Below are 23498 nucleotides of genomic sequence, written 5' to 3'. Positions count from 1 at the left end.
ATTAGGGGACTGAGGGCACACACTTAGTGTGTTGTGAAATCTGTTATGAATGTATTGTAATGTTTTTTAAATTGTATAACTGCCTTAATTTTGCCAGACCCCCGGAAGAGTAGCTGCTGCTTTGGCAGCTAATGGCGAACCATAATAAACACAAATCAAATACAAATGGGCCCCCCCCCGTCACTAATTCGACCATGATTACTACAAGTTTAGATAGCTGGCCGCTAGGCTAACTTATCAACGTATTTTTTTTTGCTGACATGGGCTAATTGAGTGACTGTCAGTGACTGACATAAGAGTAAAACTACTGATGCAAAACCACATTTCAAAATTGCACCTTTTTGTATTCTACTATTCTTGCTCTGCTTTCTTGACATCTAAGTCAAGCAGACAGGTCCTACAGGCCCTAGTTTTGTCGCATCTGGAATACTGCCCAGTTATGTGGTCAGGTGCAGCAAATTGCAGTTGTTCCAGGACAGAGCAGCACGTATTGCACTTTGATGTACACAGAGGACGAATGTCAATGAAATGCATGCTTATCATTCCTGGCTCAAAGTTTAGGAGAGATTGACTGCATCACTGTTGGTCTTTGTGTGAGGTGTTGATGTGCTGAAGGTACCGAACTGTGTTCAAGCAGTGGGCACACAGTTCAGACATTCATCGGTATCACACAAGACATGCAACCAGAGGTCTTTTCACAGTCCCCTTGTCCAGAATAGGGGCTGGGAAACATACAGTATTAAATTGAGCCATGACTAAATGGAACCCTCTGCCATCGCAGGTAACTCAAGCTAGCAATAAAACCAGATGAAAAAAACAGAAAAAAGAACAACACAACGGGGACTGTGTTTTGCTTTGCATTATGTATTGTATTATGTATGTGATGTGTGGTTGTCTCGCCTGGCTATCTTAAGATGAAAACACTAGTTGTGGGTCACTCTGGATGAGGAGCGTCTGCTGAATGGCTAAATTGTAATGTAAATGTAGTGCTACAGTGTATGTATGTATATTTATATATATTATGTATTTTATTTTGTTGTTTCCTTTTTGACCCAGGAAGAGTAGCCGCTGCCTCGGCACTAGCTAATTGGGGATCCTAATAAATACCTAAATACTAAAACAGTATGTTGAGCCTTTTTTGGGGGGTGGGGAATTCACACGCAGGCTTACAAAAGGGGCGTCACATGACCGCAAGTTGCCCATCCTTAAGCTAGAGCTAGGCTGCAGCTGGCATGAACTATTACTGTAAATGTTTATTCTGTCTCTCTCTATTTCTTGCTGAAAGTCATGCTTAGAAATTCAGGGGATCAGGATTCAGCTGTAAATTGTCCTTTAGATCTCAAAATAGATTTAGTACATTGTGAATTCGAAGAAAGATTCATTTAAGGTTGTGTTCTGTGAAAAACAAAGTGCACACAATGTTGAAGGGTTATTTTCTATAATCAGCTTCAAGTGGAGGCAAAACCTTTTGAATTGACCATTTATAGAAATGTACATTTGTTCTCGTTGGCCCTCCAACACTTAGGCATACTTATGTGTCCAGAATAGAACAGCACCATGTGAGCCAGTTTGATATATCCTAAGGGCAGATAAGGGTGACGGACTCTGTCTTTTTCTTTAGTAGAAGCTGGGTACATTCCAACAAATAACCACATTTTTGGTGACTTGGCCGAAGAGGCCCATCCATCAATTTGTATTGTGGATGCAGCAATTGAAAACTGCCATGCATGTAAGACATTGCCTGCTAGCCCTCACACAAAGGTATACACGTTAAACTCGGGTTTACATTGTGTGTCAACCTATTAAGGCTGAACCATATGTTCTGCCCACAAAACTGGTCCTTTTTTCCCATCTGTGTGCAAGACTGATTTCAGTTTACGATCACATCCCACGTCACCATAAAGTGCCCACAGCGGATGTACCAAACAGCTTCTTGTCGGAACCTACAAGTGTCCTGGACAGAATGATGGAGCATTGGGGATCAATCTGAGAAAACTTGATGGAAATAAGCGTTGTTAACATCCTCTCTCTCTCTCTCTTTCTGATAGGTCATATTTGAGGCGGAGGTCTCGGACGGGAAGACCGGCTTCATTGCGATTGATGACATCCAGGTTCTGAGCTATCCATGTGGTAAGTCATTACACAGGCAGTAATTACCAGACACTCCTGCATTGCTGCTGATGGGTTTCTTGTTGCTCTGAAAATGAAGATAAGAAGGTGACCTGGTAGAGGGGAAGGATGAGGTGAGGAAGGTTTGCTGCTGGAAGATAATAAAGTGGGCTGACCTGCATTTGAAAACATCAGTGTCGGCGCAGGAGGGAATAAATAAATATACTAATAAATGAATCTTCCGTGTAATAAAGGATAATTGTGCTCTCTCAGCATGGCTTTATGGGTTGTAATAGCTGGCTTCCACCCACTTCAGCACAATGAGGTACTTGAACGTTAACCTTAAAAACATCCCTGGCTTCCTGATAACCTGACCATTAAATATATTTGTGGATTTCTTCATTTTCATCCAGAGACCATTTTACAAAGACACAGTTAAGCATGTTTCCGACAGTTTCTACAGATGCCAAGAATCTGAGACGCCATTAGAAAGAATAGGCTTTTCATTATTGAATAAGAAATGTAATTTTTTTTTAAGTGTGTGTGTGTGTCCACAGTTGTTTGCTTTGTATTCATACTCTTACACATCGATGGGGTCCAACCTGAACATTGAGATATTTGGATTTGACAATTCCCTCAGTTATATAGTCTATCCAGGATGATAAAATAATTAACATTAAATAATGTAAAGATATCCCAATTAGGAGCACCAGCAACCACAGGGGTAGTGATTTCACCTTCACTGAGAAGAGCTCCTAACTAGGACTGTAATCCTTTTGAACAGCGCAACAAACCTTTATAAAACTAACCATCATGGTTAGTTGTGACAGTTAATTCTAAATGGTGGGTAAAATGGCTGGTTTAGGTACCCTACACCCTTTGAGGACTAGACTGGTGCAGTCCAGTGTGTCCAGTCATGCATTCTGTCCTGCTACCTCCTAGGTTACACCCCAAATGGCACCCTATTCCCTACATAGTGCACTACTTTTGGCCAGAGCCTTTTAGTGCACAATAAAGGGAATAGGATGCCATTTTGGACACAGCCCTAGCCTCCACAGTAACAGCATTCATTTAAATTGACAGCTGCATCCAGAGAAATTATCTGAGCAGTGAGCAGTACTGAGCACTAGCCACCCCTCATTTGGCAGTGGGGTAAGTGGATTGACTCAGGGGACTGATACGTCCCAGGCTAATTTGGAGATAATCTGCTAATGGCGTCACTCCAGAGGGTCATTTCTGTTGGATTTAACAATAATAATTAAATAATAATTACCCTTCCCTCTCCATCATTCAACCATTTACTACTTTGGAGTGTTTAGTGAGTGCTATAGTAAAGCAATCATAGTCCTAGTAAGTGCATGGTTGCTCTTCAGTAACAAATGCTCTTGATTGGGACCAACAGGGGATAATCAGCAAATGCCATTTTCTTTTGCACCATGTCCCCTTCCTGATCCGTGTCTCAAGAGAAGCTTGCAGCTCTTCAGCAGCACTGACGCTAGGATGGATCTCTAACTAAGCTCTGTGTGAAATTAGTGTGTGCTGAACCACCCAGCTTCTATCCACCCATTGCACTGATGATAATGAACTAGCTAAGCACTCACCCAAGCTGACAAACCATTGGACACAGTGATTTACAGTCTCTATTTTAGCAATAGTCCCTAGAGTCAAATGAGTTAAATCACTATATTTGGGTCTTTTTCTAAGGTCCTATCACTAGTCCATTGGATTATCTCCTCTTTTCTTCTCTCTTCACAATGGCCTCGGTCTCACACTGTAGTGCTCTCGCAGTCTACGATGCTGTCTCTTTGTATGTATGGTATGTGCATAAAATATCCCTAATCAGTTTTTCCACCAGAGTATACAGGGTAGTTTGGAGGATTACCCTGCGGCTGTGACTTGAATTCACTGCTTGATTATAGAATACAATTAAATTCAGAATCACTCCAAAACACTAATAAAAAATACAAGAACAACTACAGGCACTGAGTTTTCCTTCTCAAAGTCAAATCGAAGAAAGATAATTCATTTTAAATGCATCAATTTTAAATGTCTTTGTAGTTGCAGAGAGAAAAACTAGGTGTCTCTATACATTGATAAAGTCATAGTTAATGTATTCAAAGTATGAATAGCCAAGCCATCGTTTGGCTCGTTAGGTAATCTGTAACGAGGATCCCTGGACATTAACAACAGTGTGAAGCCAGACAACCGTTTTGGTCCTGTTGTGTTCAGAGTTTAGCGCTGTTTCGTAAATGTTCCTCCTAGTTACGTGTGCTCAATTACTGCTGGCACCGCTCCAGACTACCACGCAGCATCTGGGCTGCCAACCTTCCAAATCACCATGAATAATTTAGCTGTCCATATCAGAACTCTGCTTGTTAATATTCTTTTTTCCAAAAAAGACTCCATCCTTCTCATGTTAGTTTAATGTTGTTGTTGGGTATTTTATTTCCAGACCACATAGGTTTCCTTTCCTTTTTCCTGTTGTCCCACAGCCCTCTTAGAACACTAGTATCTTTTGACTTGAGGTGCAAGTGTGTATTGTAATAATCCAGGCTGTTCCCAGCAGCGGTGTATGTTTATTGAAAGTGTTTACCAGTAACCACTTCACCCACTCAGCTCTGGCTGTGTTTGTGTGACAGATGAGGTAGTTACTAGGACTTGCCGTCTGACATGGTGGAAAAAGGGGGGTGCTGGGAAACCGCAGGGCTGCATTGATCATGTCGTGTGCTCTGCGTTTATGACTGCTGTAATTGTTTTCTTCCCCATAGATAAATCGCCTCACTTCCTGCGCCTGGGAGATGTGGAAGTCAACGCCGGGCAGAACGCCACCTTCCAGTGCATCGCCACCGGCCGGGATACCGTGAACAACAGGCTGTGGCTGCAGGTATGGACTGGGATTGGGAGCAGGGCTAGCCACTGTACAGATCAAATCCAATTTTAATAGTCACATGTGCCAAATACAACAGTAGACCTTACAGTGAAATGCTTACTTACGAGTCCCTGACCAACAATGCAGTTTAAAAACAAATACAGGTAAGAATAACAGTTTAAAGTAACAAGTAATTAAAAAGCAGAAGTTATATAACAATAGCGAGACTATATACAGGGGGGTACCGATACAGAGTCAATGTGTGGGGGCACCGGTTATTTGAGGTAGTATGTATACAGTGCCTTGCGAAAGTATTCGGCCCCCTTGAACTTTGCGACCTTTTGCCACATTTCAGGCTTCAAACATAAAGATATAAAACTGTATTTTTTTGTGAAGAATCAACAACAAGTGGGACACAATCATGAAGTGGAACGACATTTATTGGATATTTCAAACTTTTTTAACAAATCAAAAACTGAAAAATTGGGCGTGCAAAAATATTCAGCCCCCTTAAGTTAATACTTTGTAGCGCCACCTTTTGCTGCGATTACAGCTGTAAGTCGCTTGGGGTATGTCTCTAGTCAGAAACAGACTCCATTAGGGTGGTATGAGTGCCCGACGTCCACAGGTGGGGGTTGTGCTTACAGCACAACACCGTGCAGGACGTTTGGCATTTGCCAGAGAACACCAAGATTGGCAAATTCACCACCGGCGCCCTGTGCTCTTCACAGATGAAAGCAGGTTCACACTGAGCACATGTGACAGACGTGACAGTCTGGAGACGCCGTGGAGAACGTTCTGCTGCCTGCACATCCTCCAGCATGACTGGTTTGGCGGTGGGTCAGTCATGGTGTGGGGTGGCATTTCTTTGGGGGGCCACACAGCCCTCCATATGCTCGCCAGAGGTAGCCTGACTGCCATTAGGTACCGAGATGAGATCCTCAGACCCCTTGTGAGACCATATGCTGGTGCGGTTGGCCCTGGGTTCCTCCTAATGCAAGACAATGCTAGACCTCATGTGGCTGGAGTGTGTCAGTAGTTCCTGCAAGATGAAGGCATTGATGCTATGGACAGGCCCGCCCGTTCCCCAGACCTGAATCCAATTGAGCACATCTGGGACATCATGTCTCGCTCCATCCACCAACGCCACGTTGCACCACAGACTGTCCAGGATTTGGCGGATGCTTTAGTCCAGGTCTGGGAGGAGATCCCTCAGGAGACCATCCGCCACCTCATCAGGAGCATGCCCAGGCGTTGTAGGGAGGTCATACAGGCACGTGGAGGCCACACACACTACTGAGCCTCATTTTGAATTGCTTTAAGGACATTACATCAAAGTTGGATCAGCCTGTAGTTTTTCCACTTTGATTTTGAGTGTGACTCCAAATCCAGACCTCCATGGGTTGATACATTTGATTTCCATTGATCATTTTTGTGTGATTTTGTTGTCAGCACATTCAACTATGTAAAGAAAAAAGTTTTTAATAAGAATATTTCATTCATTCAGATCTAGGATGTGTTATTTTAGCGTTTCCTTTATTTTTTTGAGCAGTGTACTTCTGTGTATTGATTTTAAGAAAGGCATTGATGTTTATGGTTAGGTACATTCATGCAACGATTGTGCTTTTTTCGCAAATGCGCTTTTGTTAAATCATCCCCCGTTTGGCGAAGTTGGCTGTCTTTGTTAGGAAGAAATAGTCTTCACACAGTTCGCAACGAGCCAGGCGGACCAAACTGCTGCATATACCCTGACTCTGTTGCACAGAACACAAGAGAAGTGACACAATTTCCCTAGTTAAAATAAATTCATGTTAGCAGGCAATATTAACATAATATGCAGGTTTAAAAATATATACTTGTGTATTGATTTTAAGAAAGGCGTGATGTTTATGGTTAGGTACACATTGGTGTAACCACAGTGCTTTTTTCGCGAATGCGCGTGTTAAATCACCCATTTGGCGAAGTAGGCTGTGATTCAATGATAAATTAACAGGCACCGCATCGACTATATGCAACGCAGGACAAGCTAGATAAACTAGTAAAATCATCAACCATGTGTAGTTAACTAGTGATTATATTAAGATTGATTGTTTTTTATAAGATGCATTTAATGCTAGCTAGTGCCTTACCTTGGCTCCTTGCTGCACTCGCATAACAGGTAGTCAGCCTGCCACGCAGTCGCCTTGTGGCGTGAAATGTAATCGGCCATGATCGGTGTCCAAAAATGACCGATTTGTTATGAAAACTTGAAATTGGCCCTAATTAATCGGCCATTCCGATTAATCGGTCGACCTCTACCCTCTGTAGTGCCTTGCGGTCAGAGGCCGAGCAGTTGCCATACCTGGCAGTGATGCAACCAGTCAGGATGCTCTCGATGGTGCAGCTGTAGAACCTTTTGAAGATCTGAGGACCCATGCCAAATCTTTTTAGTCTCCCGAGGGGCAATAGGTTTTGTCGTGCCCTCTTCACGACTGTCTTGATGTGCGTGGACCATGTTAGTTTGTTGGTGATGTGGACACCAAGGAACTTTAAGCTCTCGTCCTGCTCCACTACAGCCCTGTCGATGAGAGTGGGGGCGTGCTCGGTCCTCTTTTTCTTGTAGTCCACAATCGTGTGGAGTGCAATAGAGATTGCATCATCTATGGATCTGTTGGGGGGGTATGCAAATTGGAGTGGGTCTAGGGTTTCTGGGATAATGGTGTTGAACCTCTGGATTGATTTATAAGGATGCGGGTCAAACTGTTGTTTATGGATCACACCAACTGACAAAAAGTAACCTTAAAATTATCCCACAGTACAATTCATCACTCAGGATATCACTGAGCATTGTGTCCTCATAACTCAAACACCTCTCTACCCCCTCTCAAGTCCAATACCTGGCTCAAGGAAATGCCACGTCTTTTTGGGGGAAATTTCTATTAAGAAAGAATGCAGTAAAATCAATTTTGTCAGCTAGGGCTACGGGAAAATGACTGTTCAGGTGAGGGCATGATCTAAGCCCTCCCTAAAGCCTAGGGTGAACTGATAAGACAGAAATAGAGCGCGAGAGAGATGGAGGTGAGAAGGAGGTAGAGAGGGAATAAGAGAACTCCTCTCATGGATGACTGGGTGGAAAAGTGAGAGAGGCGATGTGACCTTTTCGGTGCCGGCGGTTGTGGAGGTGAAAATGTAAAAGAGGCACTGCTGTTGACATCAAACTTGTCTGATAACGATCCCAGTGATGATAAGCTCTGGGTGTTTTAACAGACCCATTCATTGGCTCCCGCCGAGATACACTTTTATGTGCTATCAGCCAGACGCATCCTTGATGTTTGAAAGATTTTTAATAAGTAATCCGTCTTCTTCCCGATTTAAGGCAACGTCCTTCCAATAAGTACAAACACATATGTTTTCCTTAATGTTTTTATCTTGCAGAGGAGAAATGGGGAGGACATTCCCGTGGCGTCAACTAAGAACATCAACCACAGGCGGTTCGCTGCCTCGTTTAGACTCAAGGAAGTGACTAGTCTGGACCAAGACCTTTATCGATGTGTCACCCAGTCAGAGAGAGGATCTGGTGTGTCCAACTTCGCCGGACTCATCGTCAGAGGTATGTGTGTCCTCATCAGATGATATCTTGGTATGTAAATTCATCCATGCGCATCTGATTATTACCTCATAAATCTACCATATTTATTTGACTGATTGTAAAGTATTTGATTACAATAAATAGTGTACATCAGTTTTGTCAATTGTAGTTTTGAACTCAGTTGCAAAACTCCAAAAATATTCCTTCATAAACATTATGCAGATATCAAAAATAAATATGAGGGAACACACAACTAGCATATGTTTATTCAGGCAGAGGAATTTGAATAATATTTGGATATTCAAATGAGAATCACCAAAAGGGAGAATAATTACACAAGTTCTCATGTCATGATGTCTGAAGTCTGCTTGTGGAAATGCTTCTCAGATGTGGTCAGTGGAGAGAGCAGAGAGGCTTGGCTCCCAGCCATGCTTCTACAGACACCTCATAATCAGGAGACGTGTTTCTCTCTCTCTCTGAGCTGCTCTGCATATCTCCAGCCACACAGAGAATTAGTGCAGACAATCAATCTTGGCTTCTTCAAAGTTCCTACCTCCGCCCCCAACCAAGAGGAAGGGAAGGCCAGTTTTTTTGCATCGGTAAAGCAAATCTTATTTTTAGCTTGGGCCAGAGGGTCCCAGAACCCTGGTGTTAGAAGGTAGTTCAACATTAACTGCACTGACAGGTCCAATATCTCACTAGCGCTTGAAAGCAGACATCCTGCTACACCGATCCGAAAGATGGTAATTTTAAAGGAAATTTTGGGGCCATTGATACGGGCGGCCCATAATGAGAGCTGGCATGGAGTTGCCCATTGTCGTTTATGACCTAAGGGTAGTAGTTTATTAGTGGCTGCTCTGCCAAAGCCGAAGTGACAGAGGATGCTGCCGGCTATTTTGGTCCCCTTTGTAACAAATGAAAATTTCAGTGGCAAATTCCTTTCACAGAAGAACTATTGATCTATGTGTCCCCCAGCGGTGAAAGAAACAACACACTGTGGAGCACAATTGACTTTGTCATGAGGTATGCGTGGCTCCCAGAGCTTTTTGAGTAATCATGTTGCCCCATTCCTAGTAGAATCTAAACTTTATTGACAAGGTTGCTCATTGGAACAGAGCCTAAAACAAACATGCCTGTTGAGCTCTGCTTTAACAAATGAAAGCAACCCGTTCACGGCTTTGATCGTTAAAGTGATTTCTTACGGCTTATTGAAATGATTGCTGAGGTGACCTTAGGTGCAATTTTCAATATGGTATTTCAATTTCATATCTTATCCAAGGCTCTATGATCAGGAAACCATGTGAAATATGTACTTAATCTAAGGAGTTCTAGTCTGATGTCTTCTTGTGCATGTATGTGTGTGTGTACACTTTAATAACTGTTGTGTAGATAGTGTGCTGTCATCTCCCCTGGTGTGTATGTGTGGGGGACAGTGTGGTTCCCTGCCGTAAACAAACTGGCTGATTGGTGGCAGACACGACTGTCAGCAGAGAGGCAGGCTGGGAGATATTTTCTGCTTAAAAGTAGATTCAAACTTGATAACTGCCAGCTCATCCCACACTGAAGAAAGGCTCCTGCTTGACAACCTCAGGCTCAAAGAGAGATTGTTAAACTCTGATGAAGCCTCATAATGATGCCAAAGGAAGAACTTGGAATGCACAGAAAAGAGAAACACCAAGAAAGGAACAGATTTTTCTAAGGATATGAATATGAAACTGGATTGATTCCAAGCCACGAGGGCTTGTGGACTATGTTTGCTGGTTAACCACAGGGTTTGAGAGGCAGAATGATTGTCACCTTGTAGATGATAGCCTAATACCCCCTGCCCAAACAGTGTCTGCATGCTGGAGGTAAGGTGGGGGAGACAGATGGTGGAAGGGATCACTCCTCTGTGTCCTGTAACAGCATCAGTCAGATGGAGATTGCTGTGTGCGCTTTGTTGTTTCAAGGCCTGCCCTGTCACTGTCATTTCTCAGATCTTGTCATTAGCTTTTTAAAAAAGCCAGAGCGGACCCGAGCGTTTCCTCCCGCATAAAATGAAGTTGCTGCAGCTCTCTCTCTCCTCCCACTGTTTTTTTTTTTTATCAACATACTGCCTTGGAGACTGTCGTCTATATCGGAAATAAATGAAAATCAATTACTATTAGAATGGCTCCGGAACCAGGGCTGCTTGGGGCTGGGTTAGACCAGTCACAGCAGAGTTGAGCTGCAGGTTGGCCAGTCAGTAAGTTGTGCGACTGCAAGGCGGATGTTTATTAGCGTGGCCTGCTGAAGGATGTGAGAGATGGATGAGACAAGGTTCAAGGAGCAGTAATGCGAGGGCTCGGCGATATCATTCCACACTGTCACCACACACATGATGGATGGGCTGCTTGGGGAGAAGCAATAATGCCCGCTGATGAAAGATTCCTCTGCATCTCACTCACTCACTCACTCACTCACTCACTCACTCACTCACTCACTCACTCACTCACTCACTCACTCACTCACTCACTCACTCACTCACTCACTCACTCACTCACTCACTCACTCACACACACACACACACACACACACACACACACACACACACACACACACACACACACACACACACACACACACACACACACACACACAACCTGCTCAGTCCAACTAGCTCTATCTTCACTCCTCCGTTATGATGCCCTAAATGGGGAGAGTCAGCCTGCCTGCCATGCCTAAAACCTTCCGCATGCTACTGTGCATTTTATTGGAAGCATATTTATAGTTTTTTAGTTGAAAGAAGACATTTTGTGTGTCAGTTACTCCAGACCTCCTCTATTGTGTTTACGCCGTTTCCTCCAAACATCTTAATGAAATGAGAATGGTCCTCGCCTACAGGTACAAGTACAAATTAGATTGGCAATTGCCTCTGCATTTAAATGGCCTTTTTCCTCTTTCTATTTTTCCATTGATGGGGTTGGATTGTTTTCTTGGAAAACTACTTCTACCTAATAAACATCAGCGGCTTCAATAATGAATTGTTTTCAATCAAATATATTGTGAAGGTTTCTGGTTTGTTTTAGTTGTTGTCTATTAGTTATCCAGTATTTTGACCCAATAAAATTACCAGGAAAAAGAGTTTCAGGAATTCAAACAAAAAAAATAGATGTTTTATTGTCACATGCACTGGATATGTGCAGCCATAGTAGTAGTAGTAGTACAGTGCCCCCAGAGAAAATTATGGTTTGCTCAAGGGCACATCGACAGATTTTTCACCTTGTAGGCTTGGGTATTAGAACCAGCAACCTTATGTTACTGGCCCCATGCTCTAAACTCTAGGCCACCTGTAGCCCAAGTCCTGAGGTGACCTTAAAGGGAAAGTAGAAATACAGTGCCCTTGGAAAGTATTCAGACCCCTTGACTTTTTCCACGTTTTGTTACGTTACAGCCTTATTCTAAAATGTATTACATCTTTTTTTCCCTCATCGGTCTACACACAATACCCCATAATGACAAAGCAAAAACAGGTTTTCAGAAATGTTTGCTCATTTATAAAAAATCAAATGAAATATCACATTTTCATATGTATTCAGACCCTTTACTCAGTACTTTGTTGAAGCACCTTTGGCAGGGATTACAGCATCGAGTCTTCTTGGGTATGACGCTATAAGCTTGGCACACCTGCATTTCGGGAGTTTCTCTCATTCTTCTCTGCAGATGCTCTCAAGCTCGGTCAGGTTGCAATTCAATGGCTCAGACACAAGAGGTATGTGGTAGGGTCTACAGTCAATCACGGATTACAAAAAGAAAACCAGCCCCGTCGCAGACCAGGATGTCTTGCTCCCAGACAACTTCTTTGCTCGCTTTGAGGATAATACAGTGCCACTGACACGGACCCCTACCAAAACCTGCGGCCTCTTCTTCACTGCAGCCGACGTGAGTAAAACATTTAAACGTGTTAACCCTCGCAAGGTTGAAGGCCCAGACGGCATCCCCAGCCGCGTCCTCAGAGCATGTGCAGACCAGCTGGCTGGTGTGCGCGTCCTCAGAGCATGTGCAGACCAGCTGGCTGGTGTGTTTACGGACATATTCAATCAATCCTTATCCCAGTCTGCTGTTCCCACATGCTTCAAGATTTCCACCATTGTTGCTCATCCCAAGAAAGCTAAGGTAACTGAGCTAAACGACTACTTCTGTAATAATGAAGCGCTTTGAGAGACTAGTCAAGGACCATATCATCTCCACCCTACCTGACACCCTAGACCCACTCCAATATGCTTCCCACCCCAATAGGTCCACAGACGACGCAATCGCAACCACACTGCCCTAACCCATCTGGACAAGAGGAATACCTATGTGAGAATGCTGTTCATCGACTACAGCTCAGCATTTAACAACACAGTACCCTCCAAACTCGTCATCAAGCTCGAGACCCTGGGTCTCGACCCCGCCCTGTGCAACTGGGTACTGGACTTCCTGACGGGCCGCCCCCAGGTGGTGAGGGTAGGTAACAACATCTCCACCCCGCTGATCCTCAACACTGGGGCCCCACATGGGTGCGTTCTGAGCCCTCTCCTGTACTCCCTGTTCACCCACGACTGCGTGGCCATGCACGCCTCCAACTCAATCATCAAGTTTGCAGACGACATTACAGTGAAGAAGGCTTGATTACCAACAACGACGAGATGGCCTACAGGGAGGAGGTGAGGGCCCTCGGAGTGTGGTGTCAGGGAAATAACCTCACACTCAACGTCAGCAAAACAAAGGAGATGATCATGGACTTCAGGAAACAGCAGAGGGAGCACCCCTCTATCCACATCGACGGGACAGTAGTGGAGAGGGTAATAAGATTTAAGTTCCTCGGCGTACACATCACATACAAACTGAATTGGTCCACCCACACAGACAGCGTGGTGAAGAAGACGCAGCAGCGCCTCTTCAACCTCGGGAGGCCGAAGAAATTAGGCGTGTCACCAAAAGCACTCACAAACTTTTACAGATGCACAATCGAGAGCATCCTGTCAGGCTGTATCACCGCCTGGTACGGCAACTGCTCCGCCCACAACCGTAAGGCTCTCCAGAGGGTAGTGAGGTCTGCACAACGCATCACCGGGGGCAAACTACCTGCCCTCCAGGACACCTACACCACCCGATGTCACAGGAAGGCCAAAAGATCATCAAGGACAACAACCACCCGAGCCATTGCCTGTTCACCCCGCTATCATCCAGAAGGCGAGGTCAGTACAGGTGCATCAAAGCTGGGACCGAGAGACTGAAAAACAGCTTCTATCTGAAGGCCATCAGACTGTTAAACAGCCACCACTAACATTGAGTAGCTGCTGCCAACATACTGACTCAACTCCAGCCACTTGAATATTGAAAAAATGTATGTAAAAAATGTATCACTAGCCACTTTAAACAATGCCACTTAATATAATGTTTACATACCCTACATTACTCATGTCATATGTATATACTGTACTCGATACCATCTACTGCATCTTGCCTATGCCGTTCTGTACCATCACTCATTCATATGTCTTTATGTACATTTTCTTCATCCCTTTACACTTGTGTGTATAAGGTAGTTGTTGTGAAATTCGTAGGTTAGGTTACTCGTTAGTTATTACTGCATTGTCGGAACTAGAAGCACAAGCATTTCGCTACGCTTGCATTAACATCTGCTAACCATGTGTATGTGACAAATAAAATGTGATTTGATTTGGATGGGGAGAGTTACTGCACAGCTATTTTCAGATCTCTCCAGAGATGTTCTATCAGGTTCAAGACCGGGCTCTGGCTGGGCCGCTCAAGGACATTCAGAGACTTGTCCCGAAGCCACTCCTGCGTTGTCTTGGCTCTGTGCTTAGGGTCGTTGTCCTGTTGGAAGGTGAACCTTTGTGCCAGGCTGAGGTCCTGATTGCTCTGGAGCAGGTTTCCATCAAGGATCTCTCTGTGCTTTGCTCTGTTCATCTTTCCCTTGATCCTGACTAGTCTCTCAGTCCCTACTGCTAAAAAACATCCCCACAGCATGATGCTGCCACCACCATGCTACACCGTAGGGACGGTGCCAGGTTTCCTCCAGGCATGTGCCTTTTACTGAGGAGTGGCTTCCGTCTCGCCACTCTACCATAAAGACCTGATTGGTGGAGTGCTGCAGAGAAGGTTGTCCTTCTGGAAGGTTCTCCCATATCCACAGAGGAACTCGGTCACCCCCTGACCAAGGCCCTTCTCCCCCAATTGCTCAGTTTGGCCTGGGGGCCAGCTCTAGGAAGAGTCTTGGTGGTTCCAAACTTCTTCCATTTAAGAATGATTGAGGCCATTGTATTCTTGGGGACCTTCAATGCTGCAGAAAATGGAAACAGGATGCACCTGAGCTCAACTTTGAGTCTCATAGCAAAGGGTCTGACTACTTATTTACATATGGTGTTTCTGTTTTTTATTTTTAATACATTTGCAAAATGTTCAAAACTTGTTTTTTCGATTTGTCATTATGGGGTATTGTGTGTAGATTGCTGAGGAAATGTTTTTATATAATCCATTTTAGAATAAGGCTGTAATGTAACAAAATGTGGAAAAAGTCAAGGGGTCTGAATTTAACATGCATTTTCGTATGTGCTTTCTGGCACTAGTGCAATAGGCCCACCATAGTTGTGACCATCTCAAATGCTGTTATGTTATTGGTTTATTTTATTTTCCAGCTTAGCCTAATTCGGAAATCATTTTTGCGGCACGCGTCTCATGAACTACTGAGATGGAGAGAGATGAATTAGAAAACAAGGAAGCTAACACATTTAAAAACTATAGGGAACCCTCTACAGTGGAGTGTCCCTGGGTTCAGGTATTGTGTGTTCTGCTGGTACGCTATAATCACCACCAACATACACTACCAGCTTTTTATAGTGTTACATCCACCTGGGTATTAATAATGCAAAAAAGCAAAACAATGACTTTCTAATTTATGGTCTTCTGTTGGGCTTAATTGAAGAAAATACAAATATGTCTCATGAACAAAATATTTCTATGTATGCCCTGCAGGGCTAAAAACTGAACAGGGCCTTTTTGTAGATAATTGTTAGGTTCCATAAACAAAAGCACAGGGCACGATTGGCTGAACCAAAGCACTGGATTCAGATTGGCTGAACCAAAGCACTGGATTCCATCTGACTAACAGTGCCATAGTACATGTACCACCCGCAGTATATGATTAAGTGGAGGGTGAACAGGTGGACATTAATAAAAGGTACTATATGCAGAAGTGTGAATACCAGACTTTGTGATGGTAACGTGAGTTCATAAAGATGATATGGGCAGGATGGGCCAGCACCAGTACAGTGACTGTCAGATTGGACTTGCTGTGATTTCTGAGTATTGCCGCTGCTGTTGAATTAGCTGCAACAAAGTAATCGGCCGACAGCCATCTGGACAGGGAGAGAGGAGAGAGAAAAAGGCCTGTGTGACGTGCAGAGCCAGAGACCAACTCCATCTGACGTCAGACCCTTTACAGGCCTTATATTGGTCTTAAAGTGATGGAATGACATGACATTGGCTGCTCATGTCCCTCAGTATATTTATTCAGACATTACATAGGATGCTTCCATTAGTTAGTTAACTCTCTAAGGGGAGGGTTTCATTGGCTTCCATTGCAGTGAGAATGGTGAATGTGGTAAATGTGATTTGGTAAAATGATGATGTGGTGTTCCTGCGCTGTATATTATTTCCCAAATGATTTATTGTATTTCAAGATATTTTTCGAAGTATTTTTTTTAACCTTTAATCGTCTTAAGGTAAAATATCTTGAAATAAGATAAATTACTTGTATTAAGCCTATTTTAGGTTAAAATAGGCAAAATTATCTGACAATGACTTTAGATAATTTAGCTTGGTTCGAAAACGCCCTCACTAATTTTAAGTGAATTATTACTCAATATAAGATATTTAGGCTTGTGTCGTGTCTTTGGCTATGCCGGATTAAGTGATATGACATGCTATTCTATAAAATAATTTCTCCATAATTAATATTACCTGATTGAGCTAATCATGTAAATGTAATTAACTAGAGAGTCGGGCACCACGAAAAAATATTTATAGAGCTGTTATCTTCCGAATAAACTCTTAAAAAAACTCTTATTTTACATCAATAGCAGTCAATATTAATTGTCACCTTAATTCAGTCTCATCTGAAAGTTGTAAATTCTTGGTTATCTGCACGAACACTGGCTAACAAGTTGAATCAGCAATACAACATTTACTAAATACCTAACAAAGGGTCTGGGTTTGAGTGAAATAGCGGGAAGACTGAGGAACAAAGGGCAAAGCTGTGCTATCGTAAATACAGTATATTATGCATTCTAAATTACCGCCCATTTGGAAAATGCGAAAAATATTTACTCTGAGCTGCGCTCAGTAAGTAGGTTGGTGGTAGATGGAAGGCCGTGTTGTCCAACCGAGTCCTTTGTCCTTTGAAGAATGTCTCTGGTTGTCAATCGGATACGTTGTAGTAACGTCGTTGTGTGGTAGACGGGATACTCTGTCTGTTCCTTCCTAACCCTCGTTTGCAGCGGCTGTTGCTAACTCACTGGCTAGGAGGTATCACTTCTGTAGTGAACAAGAGTTCAACGTTCATACCATTCGCAACCAAAGCTCACGCTGATGTTGGCTTCGTTCTGTAGTTATTATCTGAACCATTCTGACATCGGACCGTCGTCCCCACATCCTCGGAACAGGAGGTTACATTGTCGTCAAGGCTTTATATAGGAAGGGAGAGGAGGGCGTGTTATGAAAAGGTTTATAGCCCATGTCCCTTCACAGGGGCGGGCCACTGATTGAGCAGAGCCCTACCTTATGAAAACCCAAATCTCACATTTTAGAAGCTAAAATCACATTTCATCCCATCACGAATAATTTCATATTCAAACATTTAAATTGAACAACAATTCCATGTGAATCCGATAACTCTGATGTGTAGACTTTCCACTGTAGAGTTTATGTCATCTTATCATTGATGAGAATGTCTCAGATGACAACTGAACTGACATCATATTCATTAAGTACCACCGCATATGTTCAATTGGTCACATTACCAGAATATAGTTCATTTCCCCCCACCTTCTGATGTTCCCAGAATCTCTATGTTAACCACGGGTTTTGCAAATGTAACATCAGTAGGGTAGAGAGAGGAAAAAGGGGGGAAGAGGTATTTATGACTGTCATAAACCTACCCCCAGGCCAACATCCTGACACTTGCTTAGAGTTCACTTTTTGCAGTTTAGTCCAGGATGCTCTGGGCCAGACTCCAGACCTATCCAGACTGACTGGAAGGGGAACCATCTGGTTATTCTGAGAGTGTTTGATAGTTTGGCGCCCTTGGTCTAGCTCAGGGATGAAAAATAAGACGATTCTAACTTAAACATGTTGCTGATGCTGATTAGTTCATTGGGGGTCTGACAATGACACAAATCTTATTAGGTTGATTATCAATTTGGAAGAAAGAGTCCAACATTTTTTTTGAAAAATAATTTGCAATAAAATACAGATGTGGAAATCTTTTGCCAAAAATAGATAAAGTTAGAAATTGAAACGCTTTTAGGTGTGTGCTGTTCTAAGCCATATGCTTTGATTCCCCCCTGTGTCCTCCAGAACCCCCGCGGCCTATCGCACCCCCTCAGCTGCTGGGCGTGGGGCCCACCTACCTTCTGATCCAGCTCAATGCCAACTCCATATTCGGGGACGGCCCCATCATTCTGAAGGAGGTGGAGTATCGCATGACATCAGGGAGCTGGATAGAGACCCATGCTGTCAACTCCCCTAACTACAAGCTGTGGCACCTGGACCCAGACACAGAGTACGAGATCCGTGTGCTGCTCACCAGACCAGGGGAGGGGGGCACCGGCCAGCCTGGACCACCTCTCATCACCAGGACAAAGTGTGCCGGTAAGTCTCCATCTCCGTTCTTCCTTTTTTTCCCGCAATTCTTTTTCATTCTGTCTTTTTCCTCTCCCTGTTACCTCTCTTCATCTCACTGCTCTGTGATATTTGCATACAGATAATTGCCTGGGGCCTTCTTATAAAACATAATTGGAAAAGCCAGAAAAAATAAACAAGGTTTCTGGTGGAGGTAGTGTCATGGCTGTCACTCACTAAGAGTTCCTCTCAGATCTAAGGAAATAAACTAACATGCTTTTCAGAACAATCCTTTCCAGTATTTACCCTGGGGTCCATGATGACAAACCTGCAAAAGGTATTCTCAATCATTTCTGTCAGGGCGGTGTGATACCCACATGCTTGGGTTGCCATGGCATCTGTATTAAGCAGCATACCAACAAGGCCAGGACTAGATAAAGAAGTTATATGGGGGAGCACGTAGTGGAGTGGTTGTGTTCAAAGAAGGAATCTGAAGATGGAAAGTGGTTATTAAGAAGGATGCAGAATGTATGCAGTGTTTCATTACTCTGGGCATTGCCTGTCCATCAGCCTGAGACACTATCCATCTATTCCCCTGCCTGGTGCTCAGGAGTGAATAGACCAGCTGTATTCCCAGATTGACATTCAGAGGGCAGACTGCAGTTTTGCGTTTACTCTTCTTGGCTACTGTCAGGGTGTAGAGGGAGATTTTCAGGGGATATAGTTCAGGTACAGCCCTGTAGGCTGCTTACAAGGAGATGTCTACTGTACAGTGCATTTGGAAAGTATTCAGACCCCTTTACTTTTTCCACATTTTGTTACCTTAACAGCCCCTCATCAATCTAAACACAATGCCTCATAATCCACGGCATAGCAAGCAGTACCGGAGCGCCAAGTCTAGGACCAAAATGCTCAGCTTCTACCCCAAAGCCATATGACTGCTGAAGTATTAATCAAATGGCCACCTGAGCTATTTACTTGACCCCGCCTCCCCCCTTTGTTTTTACACTGCTGCTACTCGCTTTTTATTATCTTTGCATTGTCACTTTACAAATGACCTATACTAACTTGTACCCCCCACACATTGACTCGGTACCGGTACCCCCTGTATATAGCCTCGTTATTGTTATGTAATTTTCTTGTGTTACTTACAGTTTTTTTAAAAACTTTTAGTTTATTTAGTAAATACTTTCTTAACTCTATTTCTTGAACTGCATTGTGGGTTAAGGGCTTGTAAGTAAACATTTGATGGTGAGGTCTACTACACCTATTGTATTCTGCGCATGTGTCAAATAAAATTTGATTTGAATTCCAAAGCAAAAACAGGTTTTTAGACATTTATGAAATACGTTTTCAAACCTTTTACTTTGTTGAAGCACCTTTGGCAGCAATTACAGCCTTGAATGTTCTTGGGTATGACGCTACAAGCTTGGCACACCTGTGTTTGGGGACTTTCTCCCATTCTTCTCAGGAGATTGTTGCTACACAATGATTTTTCCTGAAGCCACTCCTGTGTTGTCTTGGATATGTGCTTAGGGTCGTTGTCCTGTTGGAAGGTGAACCTTCGCCCCAGTCTGAGATCCTGAGTACACTGGAGCAGGTTCATCAAAGATCTCTCTGTACTTTGCTCCGTTCATCTTTCCCTTGATCCTGACTAGACTCCCCAGTCCATGCCGCTGAAAAACATCCCCACAACATGATGCTGCCCCCACCATGCTTCACCTTCGGGATGGTGCCAGGTTTCCTCAGGCCAAAGAGTTACATTTTCCAGAGAATCTTGTTTCTCATGGTCTGAGTCCTTTAGCTGCATTTTGGCAAACTCCAAGCAGGCTGTCATGTGCCTTTTACTGGGGAGTGGCTTCCGTCTGGCCACTCTCATAACAAAGGGTCTGAATACTTATGTAACTAAGGTATTTCTGTTTTTTATTTTTTATTTTATGTGTGTAGATTGATGAGAGAAATTATTTAATCAATTTTAGAATAAGGCTGTAATGTAACAAAGTGTGGAAAAAGTCCAGGGGTCTGAATACTTTGCGAATGCACTGTATGTCTCTGCCTTCATCCATCATAGACAATCATAATAATCTTCTCCTTGACCAAGTGAATTATGCTCTGCCCATGGAATTGGCAGGATTGTATTATACTGTATGTTTATGGTAATACAGGAAACTTCCATTTCCCCTTAGTTTTCCTGAAATCTCTCTGTACTCTCCCACCTATCAAAAAAGGTAGGATTAGTTTGAAACATTAGTTTAATATAGACCCTAATATCCATAGGAAAAGGCACCCTTGGTGACTAGATAGCACATTTGAGAGATGTAAGCACCAAGCGTCTGTGTGGTCACAGTAGAACAGATTTTGATTACTGGGCTTACATTCAAATATTAGTCTTATATATACATACAGGATATATCGCTCAGGGATTTTTATAATGTTCTGTATGTATGCCATTGAGGCTTTTAAATTAGACTACTTTTCCCCTAAGATTCCTTTTGAGATTAATAGTTGAATTTAAATACGATTTTAATGTCATAGTAAGGCACTATTTCAGCTAGTGTTTTCCAGCTTGTACCTGGAATCAAGTTGAATGATTGGAAGACGTCATTAGGGATGTTGTAGAAAAGTAACATCACGGGTGACAATCAAATAGTGTGTATCTTACATGACAGGGGACAGGGGAAGCAGGACATCCTGTTTTCTATCTGAAGCATAAATATTAAGGATCCTCCCCATCCCGGAATGGGTGCAGTGAGCAAGTGCAGGCCAAGAATGGCAAACGATGCTCAGCGATGTATTATGTACTGTATGTCTTCGCCTCCTACACAAATAAAATAAACTTCCTGTCGCATTGTTTAACCTTTTTCTGTGAACTTCAGTTTATTTTCACTCATACTATTATGATAAGGGGAAAAAGAACAATGAAAATGACATGGGCTCCTGGGTAGCAGAGAGGTGGGGTGGCCCGCAGTCAATCTCACGTTTCCTGATTTGCAGGGTGAGCGAACGCATTATGAAAATGCTCAAGGCGCCTCTCCCCAGAGAGTTTGCGTTTGTATTTGTATTTATATTTTTCAACATGCTCCCCATGTTATTTATTTCTTAAAAATATCAGGCCGTTTCAGCAAAATAACGCATTGATCATTTGTCCATGCTTCACTGTTAACAAAGAAACAATTCCAAGGCTGTGAAACTAAAGCTAATAAGTGCTGGTGCATGTTCCTGCCACCATTTATTGCTGTATGGACTTCACGTTTCTGATATTTCTCTTTCCCCACCATTTATTGCTGTATGGACTTCACGTTTCTGATATTTCTCTTTCCCCACCATTTATTGCTGTATGGACTTCACGTTCCTGATATTTCTCTTTCCCCACCATTTATTGCTGTATGGACTTCACGTTCCTGATATTTCTCTTTCCTCACCATTTATTGCTGTATGGACTTCACGTTTCTGATATTTCTCTTTCCCCACCATTTCTTGCTGTATGGACTTCACGTTCCTGATATTTCTCTTTCCCCACCATTTATTGCTGAATGGACTTCGCGTTCCTGATATTTCTCTTTCCCCACCATTTATTGCTGTATGGACTTCACGTTCCTGATATTTCTCTTTCCCCACCATTTATTGCTGTATGGACTTCACGTTCCTGATATTTCTCTTTCCTCACCATTTATTGCTGTATGGACTTCACGTTCCTGATATTTCTCTTTCCCCACCATTTATTGCTGTATGGACTTCACGTTCCTGATATTTCTCTTTCCCCACCATTTATTGCTGTATGGACTTCACGTTCCTGATATTTCTCTTTCTCCACCATTTATTGCTGTATGGACTTCACGTTCCTGATATTTCTCTTTCCCCACCATTTATTGCTGTATAGACTTCACGTTCCTGATATTTCTCTTTCCCCACCATTTATTGCTGTATGGACTTCACGTTCCTGATATTTCTCTTTCCTCACCATTTATTGCTGTATGGACTTCACGTTCCTCATATTTCTCTTTCCTCACCATTTATTGCTGTATGGACTTCACGTTCCTGATATTTCTCTTTCCCCCCCATTTATTGCTGTATGGACTTCACGTTCCTGATATTTCTCTTTCCCCACCATTTATTGCTGTATGGACTTCACGTTCCTGATATTTCTCTTTCCCCACCATTTATTGCTGTATGGACTTCACGTTCCTGATATTTCTCTTTCCCCACCATTTATTGCTGTATGGACTTCACGTTCCTGATATTTCTCTTTCCCCACCATTTATTGCTGAATGGACTTCACGTTCCTGATATTTCTCTTTCCCCACCATTTATTGCTGTATGGACTTCACGTTCCTGATATTTCTCTTTCCCCACCATTTATTGCTGTATGGACTTCACGTTCCTGATATTTCTCTTTCCTCACCATTTATTGCTGTATGGACTTCACGTTCCTGATATTTCTCTTTCCCCACCATTTATTGCTGTATGGACTTCACGTTCCTGATATTTCTCTTTCCCCACCATTTATTGCTGTATGGACTTCACGTTCCTGATATTTCTCTTTCTCCACCATTTATTGCTGTATGGACTTCACGTTCCTGATATTTCTCTTTCCCCACCATTTATTGCTGTATAGACTTCACGTTCCTGATATTTCTCTTTCCCCACCATTTATTGCTGTATGGACTTCACGTTCCTGATATTTCTCTTTCCTCACCATTTATTGCTGTATGGACTTCACGTTCCTCATATTTCTCTTTCCTCACCATTTATTGCTGTATGGACTTCACGTTCCTGATATTTCTCTTTCCCCCCCATTTATTGCTGTATGGACTTCACGTTCCTGATATTTCTCTTTCCCCACCATTTATTGCTGTATGGACTTCACGTTCCTGATATTTCTCTTTCCCCACCATTTATTGCTGTATGGACTTCACGTTCCTGATATTTCTCTTTCCCCACCATTTATTGCTGTATGGACTTCACGTTCCTGATATTTCTCTTTCCTCACCATTTATTGCTGTATGGACTTCACGTTCCTGATATTTCTCTTTCCTCACCATTTATTGCTGTATGGACTTCACGTTCCTGATATTTCTCTTTCCC

General features: G+C 42.9%; 1 protein-coding gene across 9 annotated transcripts in view; it reads left to right on the top strand.

The window, feature by feature from the left end:
• Nucleotides 1-23498, top strand: part of LOC115107700 (receptor-type tyrosine-protein phosphatase kappa) — a 164249-nt gene that overhangs the window by 65521 nt on the left and 75230 nt on the right. For all 9 annotated transcript variants that reach the window (XM_029631239.2, XM_065008731.1, XM_065008732.1 and 6 more), the window contains exons 4-7: nt 2049-2130; nt 4878-4993; nt 8393-8567; nt 18150-18443. In XM_029631239.2, coding sequence (XP_029487099.1) covers nt 2049-2130; nt 4878-4993; nt 8393-8567; nt 18150-18443 — 667 coding nt within the window. The remainder of the gene's footprint in view (nt 1-2048; nt 2131-4877; nt 4994-8392; nt 8568-18149; nt 18444-23498) is intronic.

Source organism: Oncorhynchus nerka, linkage group LG24 (assembly GCF_034236695.1).
Source record: "Oncorhynchus nerka isolate Pitt River linkage group LG24, Oner_Uvic_2.0, whole genome shotgun sequence".
Lineage (NCBI taxonomy): Eukaryota > Metazoa > Chordata > Actinopteri > Salmoniformes > Salmonidae > Oncorhynchus > Oncorhynchus nerka.
The sequence above is the reverse complement of the archived record's forward strand: the minus strand, read 5'-3'. Positions and strand labels throughout refer to the sequence as shown.